Below are 20,465 nucleotides of genomic sequence, written 5' to 3' on the forward strand. Positions count from 1 at the left end.
AGGAATCTACAAGCTAAGACTCCTAGTAACAGGAGACACAGAGCCTGAACTGGCCATCTCCTGTAACCAGGCAAGACTTCTGGTGGAGGGATTGGGACCCCAACTCGGCCACAAAACCTTCCATCTACATTTGTCCTTCCTGCAAGATGTGCTAGGGTAAAGGTGGCACAGAAACTGTGGGAGTGGCCAACAAACGACTGGTCCAGCTTGAAACTCATGCCATGAGAGGAAACCCACTGCTGACATGCCTGGAGGACCAGGAACCAGAGGTTGGATAGCCCAGAAACCTAGAGTAGAACTAAACATTACCAGCCAAAAAAAAAATAATAAAAGACGATGAAATGATTCCTAGTGATATTCTGCTATACTCATAGACAGGAGCCTAGAACCATCGCCATCAAAGAGGCTTCATCTATCAACTGATAGAAACCAATGTAGAGACCTACAGCCAAACATAAGGCAGAGCTCAGAGAATCCTGCAGAAGAGGGGTAAGGATTGTAGGAGCCAGAGGGGTTAAGGACGCCACAAGAAAACCCACAGAATCAAAGAACCTGGGCTCATAGGGGCTCACACAGACCGAAATGACAACCAAGGAGCCTGCATGGGTCTGACCTAAGGCCTCTGCATATATGTCATGGTTGTGTAGCTTGGTCTTCTTGTGGGACTCCTAACAGTAAGAGCAGGGGCTGTCTCTTACCCTTTTGCTTGCTTTTTTGGGACCCTTTCCCAGATTGTATCCTTAATACTAGAGGACAGGGGAGATGCCTAGTCTTAGTGCAACTTGATATGCCATGTTTGGTTGATATCCCTGGCCTGCCCTTTCCTGAAGGGAAATGGAGGCAGAGTAGATGGGGGAGGGAGGCTGTGGAGAGGGGAAACTGAGGTCAGGATGTAATATAAGAGAGAGAAAAAAAAAACCAAGGTCAGTCCTCTTATTCCATCTGCTAGCCTACCACCAGCCCTCCCCCTGCACCCTAAATGGGACTGATTAAAGTCAGAACCCAGAGTTCCAACTACAACATCAGCCACCCTATCTACTACACCAATCTAGAAACAAAGTCTAAACCCTGAAACCCACCATATCCAACACTGAAAACCAAGCATCATTCACCTGCCCCACACAAACTGAAAGATGGGAGAAAGAACAAAAAGACCCAAACACCCACAAAACAAAGGCACGCCCAGATATCTACACCAGGTAATACCAAAAACATCATTAACTTCAGACATCCAGATCCCATCCCAAAATCACAAACACCAACAACCAAGATAATATTTCTCCTCCAGAAGCCACTACTCCTACTATAAGATTTTCTGAGAAAAGCAATTTAGCTAAAGCATGTTTTGGAATATTTGATCACACAATGACACTCTGAAACTGTGTTAATTAAAGTTAAATTTGGATCAGGGGGGCAGAGCCAGCAACTAGTTGACAAGAATTGACCATAGAGACAGACTTTGGAGGACCCAGGACACAACAGAGAGGCACAGGAAAGAGTGGGGAGAGGCTTAGAAAGATTCAAGGTCCTTTTAGATCTGGAAAGTGTGGGGAGAAGATCAACTAGTCACTCCTTCACTACTTCTTTTATCTATCAGGTTTTCACTCCAACATCTGACACTCGAGTCATTATTGGTAATAAAACTTAGATAAACCTAACAGAAGCACAAGACAAAGCTTTCAAAATACCAATTATGATTATGTTCAAGGACCTTAAAGAGAGGATAAGAATAAATGACTGAATGAAGACCTTGAAAACACACACAGTAGAATGACAATGAAAACAGTTCATATATGAAAATAGAATTTAACAAAGAAACAGGATCACCACAAAAAAGCCAAACTGAAATAAAACCAAAACTGAAAGACCCAGGAAATCATTTTACAAGTCCAAAGGAAAAGTCTCACCAACAGACTAAATGAATTAGAAGACAGAACTTCAGGTCTTAAAGACAAGGTAGAAGAAAGTGAACAGTCATTCAAATGTTAAATCTTAAACCACCAGGAGAGGTGAAAATACCAGTAAGCCACAGCCACGTGGCAACTTAGAGATAAACAGAAATGGGTCAAGTTGTAAGAGCTAGCTAGCGGAAAGCCTGCCGTACAATTGATAATTAATATTAAGCCCCTGAATGATTATTTTATAAGCGGCTGTGGGACTTCGGAGCCAGGTGGAACAGGAGATACATATGACTACATCCAGGGGAAAACCTACCATTATTATGAACCTTATCAGAGAAGCTTCCTCTTGCTTTAGAGGGTAATTAACACAGAGACCCACAACTAGACAATGAGAAGAGAGTGAAAAACTTTGGAAAAATTAGCCCTAAATGGGATGTCTTTATCATATCCCTCCCTTCAAGGCTCTAAGATCTATGCAGAATAAGGAACCCAAAAATTTCAAGAGCCAGAGGCAGTGGACAACATCAAGAAAAAAGTATTTTTAAGACACAATAGGACTGATGCACACATAAATTCACAGAGACAGTAACAGCATGTACAAGAACTATGTAAGTTCAAGTCAGACAAAAGGCCAGCAAAGAAAAAGGGAAGTGGGCACAAAGTCCCATCTCTAGTAAAGAAGCTATTTGCAATTGGTAGCTGCTGGAAGAGGGAAAATTGTTTTTTTCAATGGAATGATACTGAGTAGATCAACCAAACTCCAGTACTGGCTCAATGCCCAGGAGTAGATGATGATCACAAAATGAATTCCATGACATTTTGTGCTTTTTGGTCTTTGTCATTTTGTTTCTGTATGTGTGTGTGTGTGTGTGTTTGTTTTCCTTAAGAAAGACAAAAAGCCGGGCGGTGGTGGCGCAAGCCTTTAATCCCAGCCCTCGGGAGGCAGAGGCAGGCAGATCTCTGTGAGTTCGAGGCCAGCCTGGGCTACCAAGTGAGTTCCAGGAAAGGCACAAAACTACACAGAGAAACCCTGTCTCGAAAAACCAAAAAAAAAAAAAAAAAGAAAGACAAAAAACCATGAAGCTGGTATGTAAAGAGAATCTGGGAGGAGTTGGCGGAGGGGAAAGTTTATGATCAAAATATATTGTATGAAATTCTCAAATTAAAAAACAATTTTTAAAACAGTGAAAAATATTCATATCAAGTCGCATAACATTCTCTACTAACACTATGCTTTTTTCTTTTTATGATATTATAATTACATTTGTCCCTTCCTTCTTCCCTTCAAATCTCCCATATACCCTTCCCTGCCTTCCAGTTCATGGCCACTTTTTCTACTAGATGTTATTTCACACAAATATGTATGTACATGTGTATACATATATAGTCCACATGTAACATGTTCAGCCCATATGTTACTTGTATGTATGTTTCATGGGCTGCCTGTTTGGCACTGGATGACCAATTGCTGTGCTCCTCCCTGGGGAGGAGCACCTCTCCCACTCCTAGCTGTCCTCAGTTGCCTGTAGTTCTTTGTGTAGGGTTGAGGCCTCATGGGCTTTTTCCCATCCACTTTGACATGTCCAACTGTGGTATTCTTATTCAGCTCACATTTGGGCTGTCATGTGGTGAGACTTTATTGGTGACGTTGGACAATACTAGGAGACACAACCTCACAGCAAACTCTCTGATCCTCTTTTCTCTTAAATACATCTCATTAATATAAAGACCTTGCTTCTTCAGCTTTGTTTTTTGTTTTTTTCAGATAAGACTTTGCTAGAAAATCCAGACTACCTTCAAACTTGGGATTCTCTTGCCTCAGCCTCCCAATTATAGGAGTGAACCAGTATACCCAGCCGCTTCTCAATTTATTATGTTACCATAACATCTGAAAAGTAATTAAACTGAAGTCATTAAAGTCAAGCTCATAACAATGTGCATATAATCATTAGATAGAAAGTTTCTGGAGCATTTATCCTATTCACAAAACTAGAGGCTGGGATTAAAAATAAGTAAAAAATACTTTCAGCTTGTGATTATAATGAGGGCACAATCTGTCTTCAATATATACATAATCCTTCTAGACTAATAGGGAAAGTGTGTTCATAGCTTCTCTGAAACTTTCTTCCTAAGACTATTACTTAAACTCAACTTTGCATCTTAGAAGGAGATGGACAGAGAACTCATTCTGAGGCCACTGTGGGCACAGACACTCTACCTTCAACTGGAAAACGCTTCTTTAAAAAAAGAATGTAAAGAAGAAAGAGGGTATTAAGTAGTAAAATGCTTTTATGCCCTGCCACCTAGATAAAATATCATGTAATTAACAATAAATAAAACTCTGATGACATTGTTTGCATTTCTAAAAATTGGTATGACTTAGTCATAGTTAATCATGGTCAACATAATTAACTATTATCAGAACACAGTCCAAGAATGGAGTCATGTGAGGAGAATTCTGAGTGCTTGTGAAAAAACTCCAAGAAAAGTAGACAAGACAAACTTGTGACCTCAGTTTCTTCAAAGCACAGAATCGTTCTTGGAATGTGGTTTCGTGTCCCTCCGGTATAGCCAATAGGAGTGAGTTTACTCCAGATTGTTCATTACAACTGGCTACTGATATTTGTTTACATGTCCCTATGGAAAAACATGTTTTTGCCACATGTGGCTTGTCCTTGTGATTAGACTCACGTGACTCCTCTTAACCCTCAGAGCACCAACTGTCTGACGCTTTGAATAAAGTTGGCTATTGCATGAGACTTTGGTCCACCTCATTTATCGGCTCCATTCTGCCAGGTCCCACTGTCTCTAGAGCAGAGACAAACTATGAAGCTTGAGTTACTTCACACAGTGCAGGGACGTGACACAGCATAACTCCTATCAATCACTCCTCTGCAAGCTTCTTTGCAGCTTTTCCTTCTCTCTCCTAGGCCAGATGCTGAGTCCCTAAGTCCTCAGGTGTTCAGGCATGCTCAGTGAACGGCACATGTAGCATTATCACATAAACCAGTGACAAAATGAAGAGAAACACCCTGACAGTAAGCAACTTTAATGTTTGAAAGTATCTTTAATTAGCTAAAGTATTTACTTTTACAAATAACTATAAAATTATCCTCCAGGGTAACTGGAAAAAATGTCATCAGGATGTATAAAGCAGCATACTAATAGCCAAAAAAAACCTAGAAATTAAGACAAAATAGTTTAGACTAAATAAGGAAATAAAGTGAAACCTACTAAGATCTCAAAGTACTATACAGCAAAGCAAATAAATGATGTACAGCTACTTCAAATCATACTGATATATCCCACAAATACCTTGTGGAAACCGTATAGCCTACACAAGAACAGACAGAAACAATGATGCACGGTAGAACACAGTGGATTGTGGAGGTCAGGACACACGTTACCCTCACCTCAAGGATGGAGGCACTGTTCCTGGAAAGGAGCATGAGGGCTGGGAACAGTCAGCTCTTTGGCCTCAATGCTCATTCCAGATACAGTCACTACAGAACAAGTCAATGCGCTGCATATCTTCAATTTTTGCATCTCTCACTAAATGCATTCTTTGCATAAATACAGCAAGTAGCACTTTCATACTTTCTTTTGAAAGAAGATCTTGCTATGATCTGTGCTATGTCATACTACTGCAGTGCTGAAATTATAGGTATGCACCATGAGACAAATACAATGTATTAGTTTGCGTTCCTACTGTTTCATTTACTCCTGCATGGAGCCACAAAGAATTGCAGATGGTTCGAAAGTACACAGCAAGTGCAGTCAATTTCAGATTATTCAGAAAGAAAACCATGTTGCACCTGTGCAGCACCTGCTTGGACCAGCTCACAATTACATATCAACTGCTTTGAGCGTGACCAGTCAAGCACCAGCAAGAGAGTCTATAAAGAAAGATCTTTTGCCAACTGTATCATCAATCTTCAGAGAAAAATAGAAATAATAAAGGAAATGTAAAATTAACATTATTTTCTTGAGATAGGGCCTCTATTATGCAGCTCTGGCTTCCTGGAACTTGCCATGTAGACCAGGCTAGCCTCTAACTCCCAGAGACCTATCTGCCTCTGCCCTTTGACTACTTAAAGATGTGTTCCACCACACCCAGACAAAAATTACACTATTTTCAAAGTGTTCCATTTACTCTGGCATTAGCCTTCAAAACAGTATGATCAACACTTTGAAGGACCATATCTCTTCTGAATTAGTAACAGGTTGCTCTGTTATTTTAAGTGTTCATCTCTGATCCTAGATTCTGCTATGTTACATATTACGTAAACAAGCAAAACCACTACTGTCTAAGCTCCAACAGACATAAGTGGTAAGGAACTCTCGGACCTGGAATCAAAAGATCCAGTCTTCCGGAAGAGAAATGAAAGGAGGAGGTTAAAGAGAAGAGAGGGGAAAAAGAGAAGAGGAAGGGAGAGAAAATGAGGGGGCAGGGAGGGAGAGTAGAGGTGGGAGAGAGAAGAGGAGGGGGGAGGAGAGAGGAAGAGAGGAAGAGGGAGGAGGAGAAAGGAGAGATAGAAGAGGGAGGGGTTGTTTAACAATCAGCCCTTTGATAAAAGCTTAAAATTGATCCTTGGATTCATATTTGATAGCTACAAAGACAATCCATTTTTCCTGCACTACCGAAAATCACTTTCAGGAGACGTGAGACAGGAGAATCTTTGAAATCCCCTAAGCATATGATCTTTAGAAAAAACAGTCAAGAATAAAACAAATGAAAAAGATAAGGCGAACAGCCTCTATCCAACATGAAAGAGGACTGGTTTCCTGAAACCACTGGAGACAGCAATGTCCTTTCTGAACACACATCTAGGTTTGAATTTCCATCACGATATTTACCCTAACATTTGGTCAGTCCAAGCCATTACAGCATTTTTGAAGAAAAGTACTGAAATAGGAACTAATATTACAGTTATTCTTACTGCAAGAGCTATTCATTTGGAAAATTTCCATCAGAAATAAATGAAAATCAAATGTGAACTAATTATAGTAGATAATTGCTCATTATTTAGAGTTTTCCTCTCTTCCTGCGTACATGGTTAGACATTTTAGACTCCCCTGCAGGTAGTTAAGATCTCGTAATAAATTTGGATCAATAGGCTATAAGCTCAAGTGACTTGTCCACTTTTCTGTTATGCAATTAATAATAGGTATAACCTGTAAACAACTTCTTTAAAATGTTTTTAACAACTAAAAGAAATGGAATCTATATGTTTTTAATGTTTCAAGTCATTGTTAGAATATACTACTGTATTCCCAAATTATGTTTTATAGTTTAATAAAGTATTCAGTGAAAACAGGATTTGGTGGTCAAATAAGTTTAGTTAACAATGCTATGATCTAATCATACTTAGGTTCTCAGAATTATTACAATAAACAAATCTGCTTAACCATTTAAAACAACTTATCCAAAACTATTTGACCAAACAACAAATTTAGGAGCTAATACCTCTTACTGTCTTCTAGTATTTTTGTTTAGAGATACTCTAGAATATTCTACATTATTAGAGAAATATATTTTTTCTAGGAAAATGTGGCTTACATATTCATATTAAACGAGGGAATTACCTATTCTGTTCCATTAGCCTCTAAGCTGCCCTTGTTTTCTTGTTAGATTTCCATGGAATAGCTAATGGCGGAACTACTGAACAGTTTTCCTCTCTGAGGGCACACATCCCAAGGGAAGAATTTAAATTTATACTCCTCAGTGTATTATGTATCACAGATAATATCTAGTCTATATAGACCAGCTTACTTACGTCTGGGGCTCCTTTTCATTTTGTTGTTTTTGCTGGGGCTGAAGAACGTTATTTACCAGTTCAGTGATCCCACTAAAGGGAAACCACCTGTTTAAATAAGCAAATAATGTGACTGAAAAACCAAAAGAATAACAATGTAGATTCAATGTTTTCTACCCAAAATAATTTTAAAAAAAAAGCAAAACACACACACAGAAAGGCATAAAAGCTACAGCCAATGGAAATGTGAGCTCCGAATATCACCAGGCAATCAGGAAGTAGGGAAATTACGTTTGAACACTTAACTAGTCCACAAGCAGGCAGCAGAAAACTATACCCAGTCACTATGTGGATGAAGTAAGAAGCTGCAGCAGCTGTCTAACAAGCCCGAGAGTCAGAAAGCGGAAGACACGCCAGCTGCAGCTATCAGTATTAGTGGAGGCTAATACCGTCAGAGGTGCAGCAAGCGGAGGGGCAGCGGTCCAGGCTGCTGCACTCGGAACACGGTACTTACTGTGTCGGCTGCGGTTTGGGCTCTTCTTTGATCCTAAAAAATAAGTTTGCACAACTGAGTGCACTGTACTAAGCAGCAATTTCTACCTATATATTTGTGGTCAGATATAACGGACATGAAAATTGGGATTATCACATGGAAAAATTTAGTGCTACACCAAAAACCAGAATTGAACATTCACTCAGTTTTATACAAGAGGGAGAAAGACACAAGTCGGCTCGTGTGGTTTCTGTTTTGCTTCTAGTGCTGGGGCATGAACACGGACCGCACACGGTAGGCAGTCAAACTACTACAGCCACACACACGGTAGGCAGTCACACTACTACAGCCACACACACGGTAGGTAGTCACACTACTACAGTCACACACACGGTAGGCAGTCAAACTACTACAGTCACACACACGGTAGGCAGTCACACTACTACAGTCACACACACGGTAGGCAGTCACACTACTACAGTCACACACACCATAGGTAGTCACACTACTACAGCCACACACACGGTAGGCAGTCACACTACTACAGTCACACACACGGTAGGTAGTCACACTACTACAGTCACACACACGGTAGGTAGTCACACTACTACAGTCACACATGGTAGGCAGTCACACTACTACAGTCACACACACGGTAGGCAGTCACACTACTACAGTCCACACATGGTAGGCAGTCACACTACTACAGTCACACACACACACGGTAGGCAGACACACTACTACAGTCACACACACACACGGTAGGCAGTCACACTACTACAGTCACACACACGGTAGGTAGTCACACTACTACAGTCACACATGGTAGGCAGTCACACTACTACAGTCACACACACGGTAGGCAGTCACACTACTACAGTCCACACATGGTAGGCAGTCACACTACTACAGTCACACACACCATAGGCAGTCACACTACTACAGTCACACACACGGTAGGCAGTCACACTACTACAGTCACACACACACACGGTAGGCAGTCACACTACTACAGTCCACACATGGTAGGCAGTCACACTACTACAGTCCACACATGGTAGGCAGACACACTACTACAGCCACACACACGGTAGGCAGTCACACTACTACAGTCCACACATGGTAGGCAGTCACACTACTACAGTCACACACACCATAGGCAGTCACACTACTACAGTCACACACACGGTAGGCAGTCACACTACTACAGTCACACACACACACGGTAGGCAGTCACACTACTACAGTCCACACATGGTAGGCAGTCACACTACTACAGTCACACACACACACGGTAGGCAGTCACACTACTACAGTCACACACACACACGGTAGGCAGTCACACTACTACAGTCACACACACGGTAGGCAGTCACACTACTACAGCCACACACACGGTAGGCAGTCACACTACTACAGTCACACACACGGTAGGCAGTCACACTACTACAGTCACACACACCATAGGCAGTCACACTACAGTCACACACACCATAGGCAGTCACACTACTACAGTCACACACACCATAGGCAGTCACACTACTACAGTCACACACACACACGGTAGGCAGTCACACTACTACAGTCACACACACACACGGTAGGCAGTCACACTACTACAGTCACACACACACACGGTAGGCAGTCACACTACTACAGTCACACACACGGTAGGCAGTCACACTACTACAGTCCACACACACGGTAGGCAGTTACACTACTACAGTCACACACACCATAGGTAGTCACACTACTACAGTCCACACACACGGTAGGCAGTTACACTACTACAGTCACACACACGGTAGGCAGTCACACTACTACAGTCACACACACCATAGGTAGTCACACTACTACAGTCCACACACACGGTAGGCAGTTACACTACTACAGTCACACACACGGTAGGCAGTCACACTACTACAGTCACACACACCATAGGTAGTCACACTACTACAGTCCACACACACGGTAGGCAGTTACACTACTAAAGTCCACACACATGGTAGGCAGTCACACTACTACAGTCACACACACGGTAGGCAGTCACACTACTACAGTCCACACACACGGTAGGCAGTCACACTACTACAGTCACACACACACACGGTAGGCAGTCACACTACTACAGTCACACACACGGTAGGTAGTCACACTACTACAGTCACACATGGTAGGCAGTCACACTACTACAGTCACACACACGGTAGGCAGTCACACTACTACAGTCCACACACACGGTAGGCAGTTACACTACTAAAGTCCACACACATGGTAGGCAGTCACACTACTACAGTCACACACACGGTAGGCAGTCACACTACTACAGTCCACACACACGGTAGGCAGTCACACTACTACAGTCACACACACACACGGTAGGCAGTCACACTACTACAGTCACACACACACACGGTAGGCAGTTACACTACTAAAGTCCACACACATGGTAGGCAGTCACACTACTACAGTCACACACGGTAGGTAGTCACACTACTACAGTCACACACACCATAGGCAGTCACACTACAGTCACACACACGGTAGGCAGTCACACATGATACGCAGTCACACACACACACGGTAGGCAGTCACACTACTACAGTCCACACACACGGTAGGTAGTCACACTACTAAAGTCCACACACACGGTAGGCAGTCACACTACTACAGTCACACACACGGTAGGCAGTCACACTACTACAGCCACACACACGGTAGGCAGTCACACTACTACAGTCACACACACGGTAGGCAGTCACACTACTACAGTCACACACACCATAGGTAGTCACACTACTACAGTCACACACACACACGGTAGGCAGTCACACTACTACAGTCACACACACCATAGGCAGTCACACTACTACAGTCACACACACGGTAGGCAGTCACACTACTACAGCCACACACACCATAGGTAGTCACACTACTACAGTCACACATGGTAGGCAGTCACACTACTACAGTCACACACACACGGTAGGCAGTCACACTACTAAAGTCCACACACACGGTAGGCAGTCACACTACTACAGTCACACACACCATAGGCAGTCACACTACTACAGTCACACACACGGTAGGCAGTCACACTACTACAGTCACACACACACGGTAGGCAGTCACACTACTAAAGTCCACACACACGGTAGGCAGTCACACTACTACAGTCACACACACACGGTAGGCAGTCACACTACTAAAGTCCACACACACGGTAGGCAGTCACACTACTACAGTCCACACATGGTAGGCAGTCACACTACAGTCACACACACGGTAGGCAGTCACACTACTACAGTCACACACACGGTAGGCAGTCACACTACTACAGTCACACACACGGTAGGCAGTCACACATGATACGCAGTCACACTACTACTAAGCTACAACCTCAGCCCCAGATAAACTGTTCTTTGACTAAATCTCTAGTGCTCTTTAAAACAATGTTTTAATCACAAGTTTTGCTACATATTTTTACTTTAAGGTACCATAGTAAATACGGTAATATTAACTAAAAATAAATAATTTCTATTTTACTTCTTAGTTGTTGTTGTTGTTGTTTGGGGGTTTTGTTTTTGTTTTTGTTTTGTTTTCTTTTTTTGGTTTTCAAGACAGGGTTTCTCTGTAGCTTTGGAGCCTGTCTTGGAACTCGCTCTGTAGACCAGGCTGGCCTCAAACTCACAGAGATCCACCTGCCTCTACCTCCTGAGTGCTGGGATTAAAGGTGTGTGCCACCACCGCCTGGCTTAGTTAATTTTTAAGAATAAATTGAAGTAAAGGCTAAATATTTTAAATAAAACACAAGATTTTATAAATAAATTTTTAAAGCCTTAGTAATTAATTTTATTTATGTCTAAAAGAATAGATAAAAAGAACTAGAGGGAGTAATATAGTAGTCTCATAAGCTAACATCACTAAACACTGTATATTAAACTTCCAACACTCATGCTCCCATAGGTTCCTCACATGACTACAGTAGGATGAGAAGGAAGTCAAGCAGACACCGTGTGAGTAGTGACTATAACCAAATCAAGTCTTCTCTTTCAAGTCTGCAGAGTCCTGCGGCATCCAAAACCACGTCGGCTCTCTTACTGAGATAAGATTTTTATATGATCAAAATCCTGGTCAGGAACTGATTCACAGACAGTCAATTCCTAGTGGATATGATGTGAGTAACTAGACACACTCAACAACAAAACCTCCCACCTCATGTGGCACCCTTAGTGAATCACCCTTGGGGTTAGCATTACTCACTTATGCTCCCTCATTAAAAACAAATTAGTCACCCCACAGACCCGTATCTGTACACTCTTTTCACAATTTCCAGGAAATGAAGAGAAGCCTGGACCAATACATAGCTGCAGGTATGCAGATGTAATAGGACTGAATATTAAAAAGACTGAGAAGGACCTTACACAGAGTAGTGAAAAGACTGGTAAAATTGGACTTCCCATGGATGACTAAGAACTGTCTTGAGAAATGCATATATCTTCTCAAAAGAAGACCAAAAACTGGTAAATAAAATTTACACAAAAACCTGGGATTTTTCATTACAAAATTACATGAAGAACATAGGTTAAATCTTCTCTTTCAATCAAATATATGTTAGTTTTATAGTGTGCAATAGTTCATCGTGTCAACTTAACGGAATTGAGCATCACTGTAAGATTAGTGAGGCACCGCTCAGGAGGACATTACTAGATACCTTACCAGAACTGAAGGTCTGCCCTGAGTGTGGACAATACTGGTCATTCAGAGGGCTCAGATGAATAAACAGAAGAGGGAGCCCACTACCACAGCTCTCTGTGCATTCCATCCACCATTAGGTGAGCAGCCCTTCCCATAAGCTCCTGACACCATGGTAGTAGTGTGTCAGAATCAGCAACAGATCCAGCTGACTTTAAACCAAAAGCTACAGAAAGGGTCAGTTGGGAGCTAGAAGGCATAGAGACTGTCAGAATGTCAGAAATTTAACCAGGGTTCCACGTGTGGACAGACAGCTAGAGCCTGGCACAGAGTTCTGAAGCTGGGGTTCTCAATGGGCACTGGGGAGACAAGTCCTGGGAAAGGCAACACACTGCACCATTGCCCCGGCAAGCTACAAGGGGTGGTGGCAAGTGCACTGCAGAAATCCTTGCAGTCTTGTGAGAAGCACACCAGGAAAAGACTCCCAGACACAAAGGAAACAGAGGCAGGCAAGCCCCCACACTCCCTCACAGCCTCAGTGTGGGGCCCCACGGGTGCCCAAAGCCCCAGAGACAAGGCTCTAATTGACAGGTGAGAAGGTGGAGCTCAGTCTGGGAAATCTGGCTAAAAGTTGACCTCCTACACAGGAAGTCTTCTAATGTGGGAAAGCTGAATTACTGAGACAATCAGGCTCGGCCGCACCTTAGAGAATAATACAAAAGTCAATCTCAGGGAAAGGACAAGCCACAGCACCCAAACTAGATAGAAACACTAAATATCTTCTATTTCATCTATTGTCTTTTTACATTTTACACTTTGTACTTCAATTGTGCAACTGTGTTTTAGCTTCTCTCACGGATGTAAAGGCCTGTGTGGTTGTTCTTTCTGTCACTACACTGACTCGACAAGGTTCTCTCTATCTCGCCTGCCTGTGACCCACACTTTCCTCCTCACCCTTTCTTGACTCACCCTTTCCTGATGTTAACTCTCCCAGCCCTTGTCACTAAAGAACTGGGAAACTGCACTCTCCCTCTTCGGAAAATGTGGCTATCTCTGAAACCGACGGGGGAGAAATAAAAACAAAGGAAGCAGGTAGCACCGGGACTACTGGAAAGTCATATTGTGTACGACAGTCACCCTAAAAATATCAGAGGAGAGCATAAAGGTAAGTGAAGAGAAGCTACCACAGAAACCAAAAGGTTAGATACCTCTGTTCTATACAATTATATTCATTTTTTTAATTTGGCACATAGTAAGCAATACATTTTGTATGCAGCATACATATTTGCACAAATGTATATAACTGAAATGAAACTCTATTAAATTCAGTGAAATAGACAGCAGTATAGGCTGTTGTTTTTCTCTGTTCTTAAATGCTAATTTTAGTGCTACTAAATTGATTTTATGATCCTTAGTTTAAAAAACACAATCTGCAATAACTACAGGTAAGTTATAGTTTATCTACAGGCCAATCTACATGCTCAGGGTGTTCTTCAAAGCTTCCAGAATATTCCTAAGGTTTAGAATGTTGGATGAAATTTTAAATCATTCACATCATGTGGTGTCTTTATAGTCACTCTTATACACGCATATAGATATGGTAGGTCAGTATGTCTCCATATAGTTTCCAAGTCACTGTAACTCTGTAAGTTATCAAGACCAGAAGGAAAGTAATAAAGCTGAACGCAGGAAAGGAAATGAACAGTAAGTAGACAGGAGGTATGGGACCCACTGGGCCGACAAAGGAAGCAAATCCTGAAAGGTAAACACAGCCAAAGCCGGCAAAACAAGTGGAGCCCGAAACAAGAGGCTAGGCAGGGCCAGAGCCAGAGGGGAACACAGACCAGAAAGGAGAAAACTGGCTGCCTTTGGCAGCCTTGGGCAGGAGAACAAAGGGCATGAGCTGTCTTTTGTCATGGGTTCTCTGAGGCTATCAGAGACTAGAACTTCCTATGTAGCTCAGACCCACTGCAGATAAAAGCACATATGATCTCTATTTGGTTTTGTTTGTTTGTTCTGGTTTGTTTGAGACTCTGTGTAAACCTGGCTGTCCTAGAACTCGCTCTGTAGACTAGGCTGGCCTCGAACTCACAGAGACTGCCTGCCTCTGACTCCCGAGTGCTGGGATTAAAGGTGTGTGCCACTGCCGCCTGGCATCATCAGCTGTTTTTTAAACTCTGTTAGGTAGCACTCCATTGTACCAACAATTTTGACATATTTGTATTACAATGCTCAGCTGAGAATGTATGTTCTGTATTTCTTTGATTCTTTCCACTGCCAGATTTATAATTTAATTTAATATCAACCACATTTTTTTTTATAATTCTTTGTAGATACCAGTAATTCCCTGTTTTTTTAAAGCTTCACACATACAACTATGTTTGGAAAGGAAGGATGCTCTTTTCATGAACTAACTGTTAAGTTTCCCACTACAGGAAACAGAGAGAAGACTTAGTGGGTAGGAGTGTATACTGCTCTTGTAGAGAACCTGAGTTTGGTTCCCAGCACCTATATCATGGGGATCACAACAGCCTGTAACTCCAGTCCCAGGAACCTAGGCCTCCAAAGACGCACATGGACCACATAAACTCACATAAACACATATACATAAATAAAAATAAATATTTTTAAATTCATATTAAATGAAAGTTATCTTTTCACCTTTCTTATTTTAGTAGTAAAAATTATTCCAGTCGAGTTCAAAAAATTAGTAATATAACTATTACAAAATAGGTACTCCTCAGAAAAATAATGTTATGTCTTTGTTGTTGTTATTGTTGTTGTTTTAAAGAATTATTTATTTATTATGTACACAGAAGAGGGAGCCAGATCTCATTATAGATAGTTGTGAGCCACCATGTGGTTGCTGGGAATTGAACTCAGGACCTCTGGAAGAGCAGTCAGTGTTCTTAACCTCTGAGCCATCTCTCCAGGCCAAGTTGTGTCTTTGAAGAATTATTGAATAGTCTTTTCCTTTTTCTTTTTTTTTCACAAACAATCAATGCTTATATAACAAATTTAAGTACAAATTTAAGCCAAATGTGAATGTCAGAATCTGGCAGAAATCTACATTTATAAGCAGAACTAATTTTCTACTTAGTAACCCACCAACAGTTTAGCAAAGAAAGGCCTATAGAGTGTTGATTTGCTGTAACTTTAGTTGGCAAACAACTAAATTAACTGACATTGTAACTAAGTATTACTTTCAGGTAAATAATCTCAATAACAAACAAGTTAGCAACATTATACAAATATCAACTAGATAATTAAATATTTCATAAATTTATAAAGCACTAATAATACCAAAGGAATTCTGAAAGTCAGAAATTGTTTCTAATCAATTGACTTATTATTGAAGTAACACATAAAGGTTTTCTAAAAAATAATGTTGGTGATAATGCTGATGATGTTAAAATAAGTTCAAATTCTCAAAGAACTATTGAGAAAAAATTTAAAGGAGTAAAAGGCACAAATTCCCTACAGCCCAACAATGTTCACTTATGTATTCTGACACAGGGTTTGTAAAACAAAAACCCTGAAAACAAGCTGTCAGGGCTAAAGGTGCAGCTCAGCAGAACACTAACCTAGTGTGACAGTCTGAGTGAGAAGGGCCACGTAGGCTCAAATGTTTGAACACCTGGTTCCCAGTAAGAACTGTTTGGGAGGGATTAGGAGAGGTGGCTTTGTTAGAGGAGGTCACTAAGAACAGTCTTTGAGGTTTCAAAAGACTTTGGCCATTCCCAGTGAGCTCTCTCAGCCTCCTATCCGTGGGTCAAGATGTGAGCTCTCAGGCATTCCTGCCACCACGCCTTTGCTCTGTCATCATGGACTTTAGCTTTAGCCCTCCTGAAACACAAATCCAGTTAAACACGTTGTTTTCAAGGTTAGTTGTCGTGGTCATGGTGTTTTGTCACAGTAATAGAAAAGTAGCTAATATACCTAGTATGCATGAATGAACTGAGGGAGAAAGGAAAGGCGGGAAGGAGGGAGGAAATTATCAATAGGAGATAGATTTAGTAAAAACAGCAGTAACAACCACAGTAAAAACTCTAATGTTTAATCACACAATAACAGAAAATAAAGAGGGAGGGAGGGAGGGAGGGAGGGAGGAAGGATGACTGATTCTCTAGTGAGATGCATGGTGAGAGGAGAAAGTCCTCATTTCTTCTAAGATGATACTATAAATAAATGCCATACTAGTTGGATGGATAGGTTAAGACATACTAAGGTCGGCAGGGGTCATGTTTCTTCTGCTGAGATATTCCACTACCCCTCAGAATAACCCAATTGCTAAGTACAAAAATTTGTAAGTTCTTCCTTTAATCTCTATACCATATCTAAGCTTAAAGAGAAGTAACTCCCCAGGTCTCTAACCTTTCCTTACCCTCAATGCATTTCTCACCCGAATCATGAGTCTATCTACATCAACCTTAGCCTTTCCTACCCCTTTAAAAACTCAGGTACCAAGGGCCCAGAGTCATTATTATTTAAGCAAACTTTAAGTTCATGAATCTGTATCTATGAATGCAACCAACCAAAAATTATTTTTTCTTTTCTCTAAAAAAAATAAATTCAAATGATTCTCATTATTTATAGAACATTCTATGTTATATACAGTTGCTATCAACTGTGAATTAGCAAATATTGAATCACTTCCTAGGAGCAATAGTTCAACAGAAGCTTCCTTCCAGCCTCTGCCCACAATATTTTCATCAACCAATCAATTCACAAACTCATTATATATCCATTCACTAAACATATGGATCGTATCTATACTGGGCACAGGGGTGTACTGGTAACAAGATGAGCATCATGTCTGTTTTCATGGGGCTTACAGAGAAGAAGAAAAGATAACAAAACTGTGATTACAAAACGCACTTGAGACTAGAAGACTAGTACAATATGTAAAAAAGGCTTAATGTGGTGAACAATAAGAACAGAGGGGAACTTCGTTTACTGGTCTCTCAGAAGGATGGTGATAACTAACATGAGACCTAAAAGAATGTGAGCTTGCAATATCATAAGTAGCAATTTTCAACAAACACTCGAGGATTTAGTAGATATTTGTTGAATGCTAGCTTAGGTGCAGAATTCTGTGTTAAGTACCAAGAGAGCCTGGACTCTTTCCCTGAAAATTCACAAAATGATAAAGACCAGGAAAATAGTTTTTAGACACAGAGGGGTTTTGTTCCTTCTTATTATTCATGGCTACAAAGGTGTAGACATGTTACTCTATGGTTCAAGGTAACTAGTCTTGTAACTGTCTTGAGACTATGAAGCTTCAGCATTTGGGATGCCTTGCTTAGGTAGAAAGGCATCTGAGTCAGAAATCAATGATTCTCTCTGAACATAAATGATACTTTGATTTCTATTTCTTAATTATTTACAAAATATCTCTTTGGCTCCTAGCATCCTGACAATTGTATAATGACTCTATTAAGACCTTATTTTTTTATTTCTATATCCATTAGAGTTAAGTCTTACTCCCAAAATACCTCTCATATCCTAAAGCAGGTAAATCAGGTAGAAAAATTCTGGGGGTTAAAAGTTCATACTGGCTCTTACAGTTAAAAGTACATACTGGCCGGGCGGTGGTGGCGCACGCCTTTAATCCCAGCACTCGGGAGGCAGAGCCAGGCGGATCTCTGTGAGTTCGAGGCCAGCCTGGTCTCCAAAGCGAGTTCCAGGAAAGGCGCAAAGCTACACAGAGAAACCCTGTCTCGAAAAAAAAAAAAAAAAAAAAAAAAAAAAAAAAAAAAAGTACATACTGGCTCTTGCAGTGGACCTGACTTTGATTCCCAGTACTCACGTCAGGTGGTTTACTGACCTGTAACTCCAGCTCAAGGGGATCCAAGACCCTCTTCTGGCATTACGGCCATCTGTACTCACATGTACACATACTCATTCATAGATATACATACATAATTTTAAAACAAGAAAAATTAATTTTTAAAAATTAGTAGCTAAAATAAATTCTGCAAAAAGGCATCAAGTATTGGGCTATTTCTCTAATGTTTTTATTAAAAATATATCAAAAATGTTAAAATTTAAAAAAATATCTGGGCATGTACAAACACATAACCTACCTTATATAACTAAGAACTTATTTTATATAAAAACTAAATATACATAGCTTGAAAACATTTTGAAACTTCCCAAATATTTATTTTTATAAGTTTATTTGTTAAGATCTGCATAATTTAGCTATTCAATATACAACTAGCAAATGATCTTACCTACCAAAAACATAGTATATTTAATTACTTCAAATCAAAACTGATTATACTGTTGGCCTGTAACATATGGCACTATTCACATTGTTTGATATGGAACATTCTGTTGCTAAGCAGCATGGTCAACAAAACATTTACTCTGTGTGTGTGTGTGTGTGTGTGTGTGTGTGTGTGTGTGTGTGTGTGTGCACGCACATGTGCCCATGTGGTTATCTTCTTTAGAGAAACTCTCTGCTCTGTGCCATGTGCTGAGATTGCCAATGGAGCTAGGCAGGTGAGTAAACTTAGAGCTATTATTTTTCTGCATAGCATGGCTAGTCTGAGAATAGGTATAAATGAAACAGAAAAAAATATTTTTCTCAATAGATAAGGCACAAACAGTAGCATATAGAGATAATCATACAGAATCAGCCTGGATTTTAATTCTTGGCCCATCACTAACTAGTTAAATGATCAAGCAAGTTACTTAATTTTGTATTTTAATTTCCTCATCTCTTCAGTGTAGCTATTGGGTAGAGTATAGATTAGTTAGTAAATTGTGAACATGAAGTCCTGGATTTGGATCTCACCACCCAAGTGAAAGCCAGACACAGTGGTCTGTAACCCCAGAGCGACATCAGAATCAGGTGATTCCGTATGGGCTCTCTGGTCACCAGTCTAGACAAAACGCAGAGTTCCGGGTGCAGTGAGAGAACCCATCTCAAAAAACAAGGTAGAGAGCGATAAAGGAGGACATCCACTGTACTGGCCTGTGACCTCCACACAGACATGCAAAGGCAGGTGCGCACACACATGAACACACAAAGGAAAAGGTAATCAACAAATGACACAATTGCTGAAGTTGGATACTGTGGCCTAAACATGTAAGCAGACTGTCCTCAACACTTTTCAGAGTCAGTAGAGGAGAAGATCTGAAACCAACCTCCTGGCCATCCTACTTAGAGAAACCAACAAAATTCTCTCAATTTTCTTCTTCAAACTAATTAAAGTTGGGTTTTTGGTTTTGAAGTCATAACATCACTAACTAGAGCTGGGGGTATATCTCAACAGCGGAGCATGTGAAGACCATGGAGTTTTGTCCCCAGCACTTCAAGGAGGAAATGGGGGAGGAAAAAAGGGAGGGAGAAATAAGGACCCTCACAAAACAAATGGAAATGAAAACACACACGTGTTATACATATGAAATACACATAATAAAACATGTATACGCAGTGCGTTAAACAATCAAGTTTTCACTATTTATTATCACAGTACACACATACACAAAGGAAAGCAACTTTATTCTATACCCCCAGATGAAAAATTAATATTCTATTTCTATTAATGTCCTATCACAGAATTTTCAATAAATGTCTACCAGACCATGTGGACTAAGGTACAAAATAGG

At 40.8% G+C, this 20,465-nt stretch overlaps 1 protein-coding gene across 3 annotated transcripts in view; it reads right to left on the bottom strand.

Moving 5' to 3' along the window:
* Rims2 (regulating synaptic membrane exocytosis 2) overlaps positions 1-20,465 on the bottom strand; it is a 473,841-nt gene that overhangs the window by 394,229 nt on the left and 59,147 nt on the right. For 2 of the 3 annotated variants that reach the window (XM_059247965.1, XM_059247962.1), the window contains exons 2-3: positions 8,172-8,204; positions 7,679-7,765 (exon numbers count right to left, since the gene is read on the bottom strand). The exons of the other annotated variant lie outside the window; for it this stretch is intronic. In XM_059247965.1, the coding sequence (XP_059103948.1) occupies positions 7,679-7,765; positions 8,172-8,204 (120 nt within the window). The remainder of the gene's footprint in view (positions 1-7,678; positions 7,766-8,171; positions 8,205-20,465) is intronic. 3 annotated transcript variants of the gene reach the window in all.

Source organism: Peromyscus eremicus, chromosome 20, assembly GCF_949786415.1.
Source record: "Peromyscus eremicus chromosome 20, PerEre_H2_v1, whole genome shotgun sequence".
In the NCBI taxonomy this organism is placed as follows: Eukaryota; Metazoa; Chordata; class Mammalia; order Rodentia; family Cricetidae; genus Peromyscus; species Peromyscus eremicus.